We start from the raw sequence: 16,098 nt of genomic DNA, 5'->3' as shown, positions 1-16,098 counted from the left end.
GAGATCATGTTTGTTGTGAATTAGTGCTATATGAATAAATTAAATTAAACTGAAGTTTGGCCAGGTTGTATTCAGTGAGACAAGAATACAGTCAATTCACACAGTATAAACCGGATATGAATGAGTGCTAATTTCCAGATTCTTGCTGGACTAAAATATCTAATTTTGGAGATATTAGAGTGATGCAGAAAACCAGATTAAACAATTTACTTCTGCTGTTGATAAAAGGTAAGTTTGTTATCAAAGATAATATCCAGATTTCTACACTGGGTTTTGAAGTAGTGGGACAGAGAAGGTGAGAGGAGAAGTTCTCACTTAAGTCTACCACTGCCAGTTGTTCTGTGAGTTATTACTAACTTCCTAGGAATGCTGCCTTAAACCTTACTGACATGCTAACCTGACCAGTGATATTTTTTTGTAAGCTGACCTTATTTGTGGGCACACACAAGACAAAAATATATAACCTGTGACATAACACGGCCCTGAGGTGCCTCTGTAAGTCAAATTTTTGAAAAAATTTACAAGCTCATAATGGACTACCATTCATTTGATTTTAATTTGGCTTTAACAGGGATCAAATAATGATCAGCTACAGTATAATTAAAATTCCGATCCCACTTTGATGATAAACAAAAAATCTAAAAAAAAATAACTACACATCATGCTCTGTGATATTTTATTTATTTTCCATAATTTCATGTAACTTCAAAAGTCAAATAAATTGTACATTATTGATGTCCTTGTGAACATTAGAGAGAACAAGAACAGAATATTAGAATACTAGCTTCACAATTAGCTGTTAGAATATTAGCTGCCCTGATGTCAAAGCATATTGGTCATAAGAGCATGACAACATAAAGCTAGCTATTATTATGACAAGAAGTGCCCCTACTCCCTCCTTCCCTCCATCTTCTTTCTTTTCTTTACTTAGGGGTGACTGTGACTAATGAGTCTTTAGAGACCTCTTCTTGTAGGAGGAGGAGAAACAACGACTTCCACAAGCACACAGTTATAAGATGTATTACGATGCTTGCAGTTTGCCTTAGAGGCTTGTGCTAACTACAATATTCACTTTCCACTCAAATGAAGAGACAGAGAGATTGTCAAAGAGAGCAAATAGCCTCAACTACACCAAATCTAATTACTGTTCAGATGCATACAGGTCTCAGAAACACATGGCCTTACGACACTGATGCTTAATTGTAACAGCATGTTGTAAACCTTTAAATCTTATTGCTGGGCAATCAGACAGCAGCAGCAAGAGGACACACTGAAGAATAGATTTTCTTTGGGGAACGAAATGTAAAGAATATTCTACATCTTGACAATATATTGACATTTTTAGATAGATCGGATACATACATACATAGATAGATCGCTCCATTCAAAATTCAATCAATATATTTTTAAATAAAAACGGTACAGCAAATGTTTTGTATATATATATGTCATTTAAAAAATGTTGTGTTTCATCAATACGATTTCAGTTTTATGTATTATAGTCCTTATGTATTTTCCCAACAACAGCAACAGCAGACATTAGAAGTGTGCTTCAAACAAAACACAAACTTAGTATTTGATTGATGCGTGTAACCAAAATGGTGAATGGTGAAACTGGCACCTATGTTGCAAATAATTATACAGAAAGGTATTTCATCACAAAAAAGCTGGGAACATTTAATCTAATAGAACTGTATCTGTTGCCTCTAGCTTATACGGAAAACATAAAGAAATTTAGCAGAAAAAATATGCACCTTAAAGTTACATTCTGGGGATACAGCTCCATAAGCCTCCATTCTTTTTTGGCTATCTCTTGAAAGAGGTGGCTTCTGATGATACAACTCTACACAGCTAGGTTAATGATAAATGGTAAAGGTCTGACTGACCACTCACTTTACAACACAGGCCAGCATTCACACTCACACACACATTCGTACAGTGGTGACAGAGGACATAACGTACAAGCAATAACCAATCATACAAACATTCACACACTGATGGAACAGCCATCGAGAACAATTTGGGGTTCAGTGTCTTGCCCAAGGACATTTTGACACATAGGCTGCAAGGGGCCAGAGATTGAAGTGACCCTCCTGTTGGTGGATGACCACTCTACCTCCTTAGCCAAAACCAATATCCGTGGGTTTTGACTATTTGTTGAAACTCTATTCTGTTGTCTCAAGGAGTGCAGAAAAATTGACAATTATTTGTTTAAGAGTTCTTATTTTTACAGTAAATTGTGATTTTACTTTCTTGTTCAGGATGAAGAATTGGGTAAATAAACTGTGTTCTTTGGTAGGCTGGTTACACAGGCTCTCTCAGTTCTCAACACCAATCTTACATAAAGTGACAGCTGTGTCCCTTATTGGCTATTAGGCCCCTGTCTAACAAGCACAGTTCTTGACCTGTAAGGTACCAGGGGCTTAGCTAAGCCATACTGAACGCTAGTAGTGTCTGTCTTTCCTTCCAAAGCTCCAGTATGGAGCATCCTCCCGTATAAGCTCTGACCTTCCTTTGAACTGTCACCTACCCTGCTACCCTCCACTCTAACCCTTCTGTGGTCTCACTAGGCAGTGGCCTCCAGCTCATCAGGGGAAATTGGGCCAGCATTGGCTAGATGATGAGGCTGGATGACAGCCCCATCGATTAGCTGTCCCCCAGGGCTGATCTGTGGCTAACTGCTTGCTGGATGGAGTCTCATATCTCCATTCTTATTCCCTACTCCCCCACCCTCAGCAACACTATACTCAGAACCAGCACCACATCCCTTTGGCACCACAGTGGAGCTTAATAGTTTGAGCAATCAGAGCCAATGTAGGATCCTATATTTTCACTGACAGACCAGAGACAGGACCAATACCTTCCCCATAGTTTGATACCATTTCAAAATCATGCACAGGGTGAAGAAAGAATGTAGAAAAAAGCTTTTGCTTTTCTGGCAGGACCACAAGTAAGATCTTGTGAGGTTTCCCATTTATATTATTTCTGAAGTGGGTTGATCTCTCAGTGTTTCTTTTGTAGCAAGTAAGATATTGCTGTCAATTTGATGGTGATGATGACAAAGAAATAGAACGCAGTTACAGGTCATGATCACAATAATGTGTCCACATTCAGTTAACCTCCGGTTTTTCTGTCTCTGTCCTGCACTAACTTAAGCTGAGTCTATGGCCTGAGCTATGGGCCATTAAAGTCCTGCAGTGAGTCCTTGATTACATCAGAATAATCACTGGCTTTGAATTCCTTGTCCTTGATCTGTGGGATACAGTAGGGTGGATGTACCCACAAAGCAAATGATGGCATGGGTTGATGCATGAGTGAATACATGTGTTTGTGATGGGGGGTTTGTGATGATGGCTATATGTTGATACTTGGTCCTTGATTGTTGCAATTCAACCTTCAAACGCAAACATGGGCTGTGGCACACTTGCAGGAGCAAGGGATAATTACACTGTGTGACCCCTTCCGACCTCGCCATTGCCTGCTCTGTTTATCAGATTTCACATTTGACGATGTTCCACAGAGAAATCTCAGGGCCATTTGGGAGATGGATTAGATTGCTTGATTGAAGGTCCCTTGGGGGGAAGGGGTCACTCGTGGCTTTTGTGTTTGTTTTGAGGCTGGGAAACAAGAGGGGACAGAGCTGGTGTAGCTAAACAACGCAGCAGATTGGTATACCAGACAAAGAACAGGAGCGTATTTCCAGGCTAACTGCAACATGACACTGAGAAAGTATTCAAGGAAAATGGACTGCATTTATATAGCGCTTCTCTAGTTGTACAGACCACTCAAAGCACTTTTACAATACTGTCACATTTACCTGTTCATACACTGATGGTAGAGGCTGCTATCCATCAGAAGAAATGGTCTAAACATTTGCACACTTTCACACACTGATCATGCAGCATCGGGATCAATTTGGGTTCAGTGTCTTGCTCAAGCACACTTTGACATGCAGACCGAAAAACCAGGGATCTCCTGAGCCCCCCTCCCTACCCAGGAATCTTTAGATCTCCTGATAGAACACAAGCTGAACCTGAAAAATTTGTTAACAGATCATTCTGTTTAAATGTTATATATAAATGTAATATAAATGTTTAGATACCCAAATGGACACAATAGACACAACCAAAAACCAATCTGAATGTAAAATCTTGTGAAAGATACACATCAGTTAATTCTGTCATTAATGTTAGATTTAGGATTTCAAAGACTAAAGGTTCCTGTGGCATAAAACTTAGTGGAAAACACAGTGATGCTTTAAATTTTTATTCCTGCACAGGTCAAACAAAAAGTCAGAACAGCTTCAATTAAAGCAAATTTTCAGCCAGACCCCGCTGACATTGGGATGGTGATCTGAATGTTTGCAAGGCCACAGCAGACCATGTGAAACACAGTGACGTCGATTTTATTCAACACTTCATTAACTGGTCTAATATAAAAAGAAAGATTTGCTCACGCTCAAATGGGTTTTAATGTTGGAGACCCGAGTCTGCCTGCCTGCACCTTGCTGATGAAGATTAGCTGACTTATTCCATTAGGAGAGGCTGTCTGGTGCAGCCAGCTGAAGTGGCAAGACAATAGATGAGCGCTAATTGTGGGTAACCAGGTCCTTTTCCTTTAGCATACACAATGTGTCTGGTTCGTGATATGTGTGGTTTGCTATGTATGCCTATGTTTTAAGTGGAGTCTGCCAAAAAGATGAAAGAAATGCAGAACCTAAGCCAAAACATAACCTTCTTGACTTTCCCCTAAGCCTTTCGGTTTGATTGTGTTTATTTGACCTTCAAAACTTCTTTGATAACATTCTGGTTTGTTCATTAGTTCCAGTAATGTTCCCAGAGAGTTTCCACGCAATTCCGTTACTTTTGAGTGTCATCATGCAAAATGATATATACACTATTGCCTTTAGACATGGTAGGATGTGTCACAAGTACTAAATCTGAAGCAGACTTGGGCCTTAAAAACAATCGCATACCACAGCAGAGACCAATATTAAAACAAACAACACTAATGTCCATATTTTGGGCGGGTATCCTGTGAAGGTTCTGGTTGGCTGTCTAAATATTGTATTAGCAACTTTTTGACACTTTGTGACCAAAATTTCATACTCCCTCCCCTGTTAGGGAAGTACAATTATGAGGGTTCTGGTCATTCCAAATAGGATTTTTCAGAGAAAAAATACTTCTACAGGATAGAGCTGTTTATTATTGGAACTGCCATATGTATGTGTATGTAGCTACACCTGTACACACTGTACAATTGCAGTGTCAGTGTCAGTAGTGTTATAATAACTATGCTAGGCTCAGCGGGTGTCCCTATGGCCCAGAATGTGTTTACTTATCTCAATTAGTTAGATCCCATATTAGAGATTTAGTAGTCTTTCTTCAGCTATCAGCAGCAATTGGGATTCACCATGCTGCACACTTGCTTTCCTGGCCAGTCATCTACCTAGACAGGTATGGGACAGGAGCAGAAGTGGGGTCCAATCACTCACCTCTGATTGCAGAGCTGGCATGCAAAGCAGTCCAGGTGGTAGACGTTCTCCTTGGCCCTCATAACCATCTCAAAGGCTGGGATGAGTTTGCTGCAAGCTGCGCAGTTCCCTGTTACACCAAACAACCTGAGCCACCCACCCACACACACACATACACACACACACACGCAAAGAAGATTTTTATCAATTAATTTGAACATTCTTGAAAAATCACTTATTGAAATTTATGTGAGTAATTTATCAGTTATTCTGAATATGCTTTTTTTTCTTACTAAGTTAACATGATTTATATCGTTTCTAAAATTCAATTAACCCAAAGTAAATATCAAAAACTTTTCTCATGAATAATTCAACATTTTATTCAATCATTTTATAAACACAAGTAAGTTCTTCATCGCTGCTGTTTTACATTAGTAATAATGATTATAATGTTGATCCCTATATGTCAGATGCTTGATCATAAAACACTGGACCTGAAATTCAAAAGGATTGCGGTGACACAGAGATTTATAAATCACTGTATGTCATATATATGCATGCAAAGCATTCTGGGATGCTTAGGGCCCAACTTAGAGCACAATTTTGAATTTATTCACATTCCAAATGACATCACCCACTTTGTCTAAGGATGTGTGCTTGTGCCCATTGGTGCACCCTTGGGCATGTTGGTTAAAGTTAGGTAAAGTTAGGCTGTCTGATCTGCAGACTGTGATTCCCACATCGCTATGACACACAGAGGGACATGCACCAGACCTCCTCTTCCTTTCAATAAATATTGCTGCATATGCTCCTATGCAGTCAAATTGAGTTGTTGTTGTTGTTGTTGATTGCATGACATGTAATTTAAGAAATCGCACTGCTGTCATACATGCTCACATCGGAAGATTTGTCATTTGTTATTCATTCTTTTTAGATAAAATCAAATTGATCATAATAATCATGACATTAGCCACTTTTTCAGTGTTGTGTTTTTTTCCAACATGCTCTGGGGATGCAAAAGTTAAAACACAGTCTCCTTTACTCAGACACCATGTTCCAATGGATGGGACATAGCTATTTATGAAGGACATGAGCACAGCAAATCTGAACTTTGGAACACCTGACTCCACCCACTACATGTCCCAGGTGAAACACACCAAATACAATACAAGAGTATGATTGCTTCAGCTGCTTCTTGACTTGAGTTTTAGATTGACAGTTGTTAAAGCGACTGTGGTAAATCCACTAAAATGAGCTGCTGAGACAGACAGGGTGTCTGAATCAGTCACAAATATAGGCTACAGTAGCATAGTGAAAGACAGCAGGGGGCACAGCTTGTGTCATTGAAATACACAGATCAGGAACAACATTAGCACCACTGACAGGTGAAGTGAATAACATCAATCAGTTGTTTACAGTGCGATGCCTCCTACCTGGAGGCCACACCCTCAATACACAGGACCTAACATTCTGGTGCCAGTGACCACAAAATACCCCCAGAGGTCCTGTGTCTTTTCCCCTGATTGGTCAAAGTGGTTTTGCCAGTAGAAAAGACACCTTCAAAATATTAAGCAGGTGGTATTAATGTTGTGGCTGAGCAGTGTAGATAAGCCATAGGTAGCTCTATTGCTCCAGAGAGGACTCAATTATTTCTTGCCTGCTCTGGGAACATTAATGTGAGTATTCATTAGGGATTCAGGGCTGCTACTACACAGTGAACTAGACCAGACTACAGAGGGAAAAATATTTCTGATATTGAAATCACATAACAAAATAACCTATTAGGGAGACCTCTTGAGGCACTTTTAGCCGTCGCTGTTAAAATGATAAAACGATACGCCACTCTCAGAGTCTGTAAGAGATCACAATCTGATAAATGATCTCAAGGTGTTGGTTATTCAGAGCTGTTTATTAACCTTCGGAAAGTATGTTTCCCAGAGGCAAAGGAAGCAGACAGATTGTGTCCTCGTGAAAGCCTACAGAATTAAGAGCTGTCAACACACCCTGAGACAATGAAGGATATCTCTTGTAACAAGGTAAGTGGGTGAAAACAAAGAGAGCCAAATCAACTGATTAGTGCTGACTTAAAAGAACTAAAAGACTTGCACATTTTCTTTTGAGCAATCTAAATTTAGAAACATTTGCAGAATCTTTCGTTCTTTCTCTGTTCTGCACAAATATCTATTGCCTGAAAACCTTCACTTGAAATAGATGAAATGATGATTTCTCTTCTAACAAAAGTAAGTAATTCATCTTAAAAAAACGTGAAAAAGAAATTACATATTATAAATTTAGTGTGAGATAATGAGCACGAGTGTTTGAACACAACAGCAGCACTTCATATGGCATCATGCAACAAGAGTCACAACATCTGCATGTCACTGTGGGGGAACAAATGTCTTTGTCGTCCAGTAACCTGAATGCTTGTCAGATAGCATGCACTCTGGATTATAAATGATGAAATCTGGAAGGTATTTGTGTTGTTTGTGTCTTAAACCTTCATGTCAGCTTGTGCTGTTGAAAAGGGCTGTGTGTGTGTGTGTGTGTGTGTGTGTGTGTGTGCAAGTATAATCTTACGGCTAAAACATCTAGTAATAGTGAAGTTCAGATCTGACCGAAGATATCTATTTTTATCCTATTATTATTTTTTTATGATGATAATAATAATAATAGCAATAATAATTTTCTACTGCTTATCCGGGTCTAGGAAAGGGAAGGGAACCCTAGCAGGGAACCCCAGACTGCCCTCTCCCTGGCTACTTCCACAGGCTCATCTGGGGGACATCGAAGCGCTCCCAGGCCAGGCTAGAGACATAGTCTCTCCATCGTGTCCTGGGTCTGGGTCTGCCCCAGGGGCATCCTCCATGGACATGCCCGAAACAGCTCCCCAGGGAGACATCCAGGAGGCATCCTGACCAGATGCCCGAACCACCTCAACCATCAGCTCTCCCCTGACTGATCATTCCCCATCTATCCCATATCTTATGTTGTTAACTGCTTTCCTGCCTGTACAACATCCATTGCACGTCTGCCCGTCCTGGGTGAGGGATCCCTCCTCTGTTGCTCACCCTGAGGTTTCTTCCATTTTTTCCTGTTAAAGGTTTTTCTGGGAGTTTTTCCTTAGTCGATGTGAGGGTCGAAGGGCAGAGAATGTTGCTGATGTTATGTAAAACCCTTTGAGGCAAACTGCTTTTAAAAATGGGCTATACAAATAAAGTTGTATTGTCTTGTCTTCCTTTATTTTCTATAGGTCTAATCTTGTTTTATTTTTCCCATTAGCTGTTTGAGTGTGTGTTGTATCCCCAGTTCAGCCGCACTGCTGCCAAACCCCAAATACCTGTAAGTGGTCTTGAGTATCAACTCGTGACCGCTGAATCTGTGGTAATGATGCACATTATGTTAACATTAAGTTCCTGCAATGGAAAGACCTAAATGTAGACACTAGATAAATCAATCTGTTTGACACACTGCTTTCATATGTTTTGCTGTTCATGGCAAATAAGTTGGGATACATGACAAACTCAGTACAATAGTATTAGTATAACAAGACATTACTATTACATGACATGCTTTTTCAGTACAGCGGCAATTTGAAATCATTCTTATGTAATATGTCACTCTTAACAAAATCATCAGTTGTTGTTTTACCTACAGTGTTGGTCCCTAACAGTGTTATTGTGCATGGATTGGGATCAGGACAGCTTCAGTCTCATTAACTTAAAGTAAGTAAGAAGTAAGCACATCTATTTCATTACATTTCCTACAGAGGTAGATGTATTAAGCAATGCCATTGTTTCCAAAAATATAGGCCTTTAGCAGACAGGAACATTCTTCTGTTTCAAGTTTGTTAGTGAAATATTTTTGAGAATATTTTTCAGCTAAAAATACATTGATTTTTTTTACTATGGAACATAAAATTTAGAAAAAAAACTTAGGTTAAAACTCAATGAAAAAAATCCAAAGACTCCCTGGATTTCCAAGGAGAACATCTAAAATCTCCTTGCATTCTTTTCTTCTTTTTTCACTGACAAACCAAAGCTAAAGAAGTGGAAAGGCTGATAACAGTCTAAAGAGATTTACCCAAACAAGCATCTGTGGCAGCACCAGCATCTAGCCAGCCAGGGTCATCGAATTCCTGTGCGGCAAACACTCTTCAGTCTGAGGATGCACAGGAAGCTTGGCTCACCCATCAGGTAAGGAAGATAGATGGAGTTTACTTGCCACTCGTCTTTTGCCACTCTGCCAGTTTGATGCCAGAGACACTAATCACTCTCAAGGGAGTAGTTAAATTAAGCATGGTTTGGTTGTAATGAATTCAATGACTCAGGCTTCAAAACAATCAGAGGATGATGGCTTTGAGGTAAGAAACCCAGGGCATACGTCTCTGTGTTTTCAGCACTGTACTATAATTGGAAATGTATATGTTTCTAAGGCATCTCTCTCCGGCTAGTAAATGTACAGCTGTCTGCAAGTTCTAGATATCAAAATCTAAAAAGCTTTTGTAGGAGACTGGGCATGACATAAACTTCACATCCACGGCTGACAAGACAGCATGTTTATTTAAGGAGGTTGAAGATATAACATGAAATTAAAATTCATGCTTTGCTCAAATCTGAATTTGAAAGAGAGTAGAGACAGTCAGCGTCCAATATCTTGTTTCCGTCAAAAGGCATGCACATTACAGCTTGGTACGGAAAACAGCTTAAAGACAACATCTAGACCATGATTAGCCAGGACAAAATGTTTTAATCTTTTAATCAGAGATGTTGCGGCTGAATGTTAAATGTGATCTTCAAAGCTGTGCCACAAACTAATTTCTGCTTACATCAACTGTATGGGAAAAAAAATTCAAAAATGTAACTTTAGAGAAAATATGTAAAACGCTGACTACTGTACAAACTTTGGTCAAGAGGATCAGTCAAAAACTCCATTATTCACCTGACTGGGTATTCCAGCACCATCAAGGGCAACAAATGAAGCTTTTTAGGGGTTAATCTGTTGGAGAGAGGTAGAGAGGGGGTCTGATAGCGGCAGTGCCTCCAGTTTCCATTTAAAATTCCAGCAACGGCTTTGCTCTTCCCTTCCCTTCCCCAACCCCCATCTCTTCCATCCCTTCCACCACTTCAATTGCTCTAGCCCCGGTATGCATTCATCAGCTGCCGGATTAGAATTTGTTTCCTAGCAAACCATTGATCATCGGCCTATTACTAGGCAAATGACAGTTAATTACCCACTACATTAACCACCGGGACCCGGGGACCGACTCCCTGTGCCATCAGTCAACATGATGAATGTGGCAAGTTCAGTAATGCACAGCCATTCCCTCATCTGACTGCCACGCTGAGAACAACCTCTGGATCTCACTTCCAGGCACCCAGAGAAAATCTATTGCAATCCGCATAATTACAGGCTGCGGGTTAATAACAGATAACTGATTTGTTGCATCTCAACATTAGATTTTTAATGGGACTGTCCTTTGTCCATTTGATGGTCTACCCTGAATGGAACTACAGGGGTGCCCTACTTGGAATTTAATCACATGAGGAGAATTTAAAGTTTGGTTGTGCAGGAAAATATTGATACTGTTTACCCATCAATGCCTCATCTCAAGAAAATTTTTACACATGCACAGTAACAGAAAAGTAGGGCTGCAGAAATCCAAAGTGCTGATGGGAACTGTGTCAGGTCAGTAAGATATTCCTTCTTGAGTGCCCTGACTTGCCTGGGTACTGGCTCTATCAGTTCTCATCTACACCTGGACCCTGATACACTAATGATGAATTATGGCCTGCTTTCTAAAAGGCTGCCGACCATACAGAGGAACATTCCCCGAGCTCTCAGCTTGCAGTCACAGAGTATTACCTAATTAATTCCTACAGAAACTCGTCAAAAAGGTTGGAACAAAAAACATCATGCAACATCATGCATCGCTGAAACTGAGAAGAAAAGCTTTATTCAAGGTGAGTGCATTGACATCTCCTTTGAAATTTCATTCATTTATCTTAACCTTTAACCATCCATCCATCCATTTATTTTCTATATCACTTGAGCCTATGCCAGCTGACAATGGGTGAGAGGCAGGGTACACCCTGGACTGGTCACCAGTCTATTGCAGGGCTGATACACAAAGACAGACAATCACATACGCTCACACACTCACACCTTGGGCCATAGCAGAGGAGCCAGTTAACCTAATGTGCATGTTTTGGGGACTGTGGGAGGAAGCCGGAGTACCCTGGAGAAAACCCAGATGGGCAAAGGGAGAACATACCATCTCTGTGTAATGGTGACCTAAAAAGAATTTAATAAAAGGCATTAAGTGTAGTTCCTGACAAAATGGAAGTTATTATGATACTAACATGTATTATTCCAATGAACAATTTTCAGTGAGAAATTTACTATCTTCATTTATAATTTTTACAGAGGAGTCTGACAGAGAGCTTTGTCACATGATGCAATGTCAATCACCTGAAGCTCAATATCAGCAAAAAATTAGTTTATGGTGAACCACAGTGCTTCAAAAATGTTTCTGGAAAGAAGCTACAAGCTCTAAAATGTGGATGCACAGCTCTTTAACCCAGCAAGGTTAGTTCCAAGATTAGTGTCACCAATTTAGCATCTGATCAAATGTGAACTATGGTCACAACTTCTTTCTGAGTTGATGTTGGATACTACACAGAAAACTCCAGTTCTCCTCGTAGTTTTGTGCCTCTCCCTCCCTTTCTTTCTCTCTCTGTGTCTTTCTGCAGGTCTCTCTCCATCCAGATCTACATGTTGAACTGCATCCGGCCCTCTGACAAACCCAATGTCTACTGTCAACATCTGCCCATGTTGTTCTTCTATGTAGTGCTATTATAACTAACTTGAACAACATATCAGCTAAAAAACAAATACATACAATACATAGTCTTCACAATTCCAATTATAATAACCTGCCATGTTTGTCCTTTGTAATGTATGATGTTTATTGCATGTATGTTTCTCTCTCTCTCTCTCTCTCTCTCTCTCTCTCTCTTTCATCCTCTCTGTCCTGTCTACCTCTTCTTCCCCCCCTTCACCCAGCCGACTATCAGCAGGATAGTTCTCCTTTGTGAGTCGGGTCCTGCTCAAGGTTTCTTCCTGTTAAAAGGGAGTTTTTCCTTGCCACTGTCTGCTTGCTCGGGAGTTCAGGCTCTGTAAAGCATCTAGAGACAATTTTGATTGTATAAGGTGCTATATAAATAAATAAACTGAAACTGAAATTGAAAAGTGATTTTTCAGAACATTATGATGTCAGAGTGAAGTTGACCTTTGGGGTATAAAGTTCCATGAAATCATGATTGCATCCTAATAGACTTTTGTGTGAAATCTGGTCATGAGCATGTTTTGTGAGGACACATTGGCCACAAAATCCACACCAATCCACATCAAAATCCACAAATCCAATCACTGAATATTTATGTCAAATTTAAAGAAATGTCACCAGAGGTCTTGACCTGGCATGGAGGCATAGAAAAGCTTGCTCCAAACAAAGTAAGCAAGAGCAAGTATTGAGTTTTTGGCAGTGCTGTGCTCGTGTACATTTTGAACAGGGTGCAGTGAAAGATTTTAAGCCCCAAAGGAGCCAGATGTGCAGTTTGATATTGTCAGTTCTCTGTGCCAACCCACCTGCAATCCAAAGCTGGGTGCCAGGCTAGGGCACACAAGCCCTGCAATTATCTGCACCAAACATGCACAGTCCCACGAGTCATTGCTCTTCACAGCTAATTTAGCTAATCTCAACTGGAGGGGATGGTCCAAAAAATAAAGTGTTATGGTGACTGAACTGAAGCATTTTAGTTAAAATCAAAATACCATTTTTGTGTCACAAAATGTTGGCCCTGAAAAGAAAAATCTGCTAGTGCAGAAATTAATATTCATAAATAATGCCAGTGTTTCCTTTAAGGATTGACCAAGTGTATGCTTGAATTTCCCTCAGGATCAATAAAGTATCTATCTATCTATCTATGTGTTTTGAAACAAGAAAAAAATATGCAGGTTGCTGCACTTGAATCAAATAAGACTGACTTCTACACATAATAGTCCAAAGTTTAATAATTTAATTTCCTACAGCAACTGCATACTGGGGCGACACAGAGATGTAGGGGTTAGCACCGTTGCCTCACAGCAAGAGGTTGCAGGCTCAAGTCCTGGTCTGAGTCCTCCTCTGTTCTTGTTGTGTCTGCATGTTTTTGTTTCTTAAATTTCAGCTTCCTGTTCCAGCCTCCTCCGCCAGTCTCCAAAACATGCAAAATAGGTGAACTGGCTACTCTACACCACCTAGGTGTGAGTGTGATTGACCGGAAACCAGGCCAGGATGTTTCCCGCCTCTTGTCCGTTTTCAGTTGGGATAGGATAGCTGGAAGGGCCCAGACCGAGGCTTGAATTAAAAAAAAAACAAAAACAAAAACTGAATTCAGTTTAATTCAATTCATTTATACAATAGAGCAGGTCTAAAAAGCACTTGGTGACAAACTAAGCTTACTACCATGCAGTCATATTTCACAGAGTTAGCAAACAGCTTTGCCACACTTTTCCCGTTGTAGTGGGAAATTCAAAACTTCTTCCTAACAGAGATCCTAACCTGAGATTCTAGTTTACTAATGGGACAACAGGGTACGGTATGGGTCAGGGGGACAGTGCATTTTAGGAACACTCCCACTGGATCACAAGGCACAGCTTGTAGCTTACATATTTACAGGAATAAAAAAAACATTTTCAGAGTTCAAATGGGAACTGATTTATTTTTTTATTTTTTTTTATAATTTGTGGGATTAGTCAGCCATGTTCATTGTGGGTTTTAGCTCTTTGTTAATGGTAGGAAAACAAAACAAAGGTACTCCACTTTTGACCTCTTTTGAAGAAAATGTCACCTCTCTCATCAGGACAATTAAGCACTGGATGGAAACATGTGTGGCCCTTCTTCAGACTGAATCACTCATGACTACCGGTGCTTAGTTTGACCTCTTAGCATTTTAAGATCACTTGTGAAAAGCCCAATTTAATTACAGGAACTTCAGAACACACAAATGTGTGAGCTTGGGCATTACTGGTGAGGTAATTGCTGGACATGTGAAGTGAATTGTAGTGTTGGAAGGTTAATAGCATCCAAGCTTTCCTCAACACAACATAACAATTATGGGTGCTTTCGGAGCTTTTAACATCTATGTATTCCATCACATTAAACAGAAAATTGAGGCGGAGGCTGCAGAGGTACAAAAACACATTTCTTTGTGTAATATTTTCTGCCATTTGAACATTGATGAGACACAGAAAAATATAACAAATGGTTTAGAATTTTTAAAAATGAGTGATTCTTTTACAGACATTACACTTGTGATTTGTAGCTCGTAGCTTTTCCTTGAAAATACAGTGTACTTGACAGAAAACGAATACAGTGCAGCTGAACAATTCCATTCCCAAATAAACAGTGCTGAAGCATCAGCATGTGGAAGACACCAGCATGACGCATGGACCGTCAGGTGAAATATGACTGACTGACTGACACATTGTTGAAACACTGACATGGATTGGAGTATTCCCACCACTGTCTCCAAGCCAACTGTCACAAGCTGTCAGCAGCGATATCTACATATCAGAGGAAATCTCTGAAAAGGGCAACATTTTCTCCAAACAACTTCTCTTTATTAAGTAATGTGGCTTATTCTCTCCTTGATTGAAACTGGGGAAAATTTTGTTAATACATTGCCTCAGTGTCTGCATAATCAAATGTGTTTAAAAAAAAGGGATGGTGCTGCCATCTTACAAAAGATACAGAAATATTGGCCACTTCACCACTAGACTAAAGAACAGTTTCGTTCCTCTGGGAGGAAAGAAGAGACTCCTGAACACATTCTCCACACTCTACATTTAAAATGTTAACTTTTATGATATGATTATATATTCATTTGTTTAAATAGCTTTTATTTTATATGTGTGTCATAGGGAACCATAACTTGAAATTCTTTGTACAATCTTTAATTGTATATATTACAGTGTATTATATTACGATATTCTATTATATCTACATATATAAATATTTATATTTGAATATAAAATGTCATCAGTGATTATTTTATTCTTCTATCCTATTTGACACTTGGGTGACATTTTGTCATAATTGATGTATGATATAGAAATTCTTGAGTTATGGTTAAAACGTGTTTTTGACGGCACAGTGACTTTTAACCAACACATAATAGCACGGTCAATTCTAGTGAAGTAGGTTTTTGTGCTAAATTCGAAGAAATTTCATGCAGGATTTCTTGAGACCATTCACAAGTATAGGATGTATGAGCAGACGGACAGAGACCCAACTGCTCCAGAAAGACATAAGAATGCATGTTACCCTCAGCATACTGTAAGATCCTGATACTATAACAAAAATGAAGCAGAGTTGCTTGTTTTCTTTTGTTTTCGGCCTGTGTGAAGACAACTGGCAGGATGATTTCTGCACTTCACAACCCCTGCGTACAGTCGAAAGGCTCTAAACCATTTGATCAAGCCTTCTTAATGCAATAGAGGAGGCTGAGAAATCACCAGACTGACATATGACGCTCACTGACACTGCTCAGATAGCATGGCTGCAGATGGCTTTGATTTAGCAT

At 39.6% G+C, this 16,098-nt stretch overlaps 1 protein-coding gene across 2 annotated transcripts in view; it reads right to left on the bottom strand.

Moving 5' to 3' along the window:
• Window positions 1–16,098, bottom strand: part of lmo3 (LIM domain only 3) — a 51,101-nt gene that overhangs the window by 9,057 nt on the left and 25,946 nt on the right. For both annotated transcript variants that reach the window (XM_046379410.1, XM_046379409.1), the window contains exon 3: window positions 5,495–5,620. In XM_046379410.1, coding sequence (XP_046235366.1) covers window positions 5,495–5,620 — 126 coding nt within the window. The remainder of the gene's footprint in view (window positions 1–5,494; window positions 5,621–16,098) is intronic.

The sequence above is a fragment of the Scatophagus argus genome, chromosome 22 (assembly GCF_020382885.2).
Source record: "Scatophagus argus isolate fScaArg1 chromosome 22, fScaArg1.pri, whole genome shotgun sequence".
Taxonomy (NCBI): domain Eukaryota; kingdom Metazoa; phylum Chordata; class Actinopteri; family Scatophagidae; genus Scatophagus; species Scatophagus argus.
The sequence above is the reverse complement of the archived record's forward strand: the minus strand, read 5'-3'. Positions and strand labels throughout refer to the sequence as shown.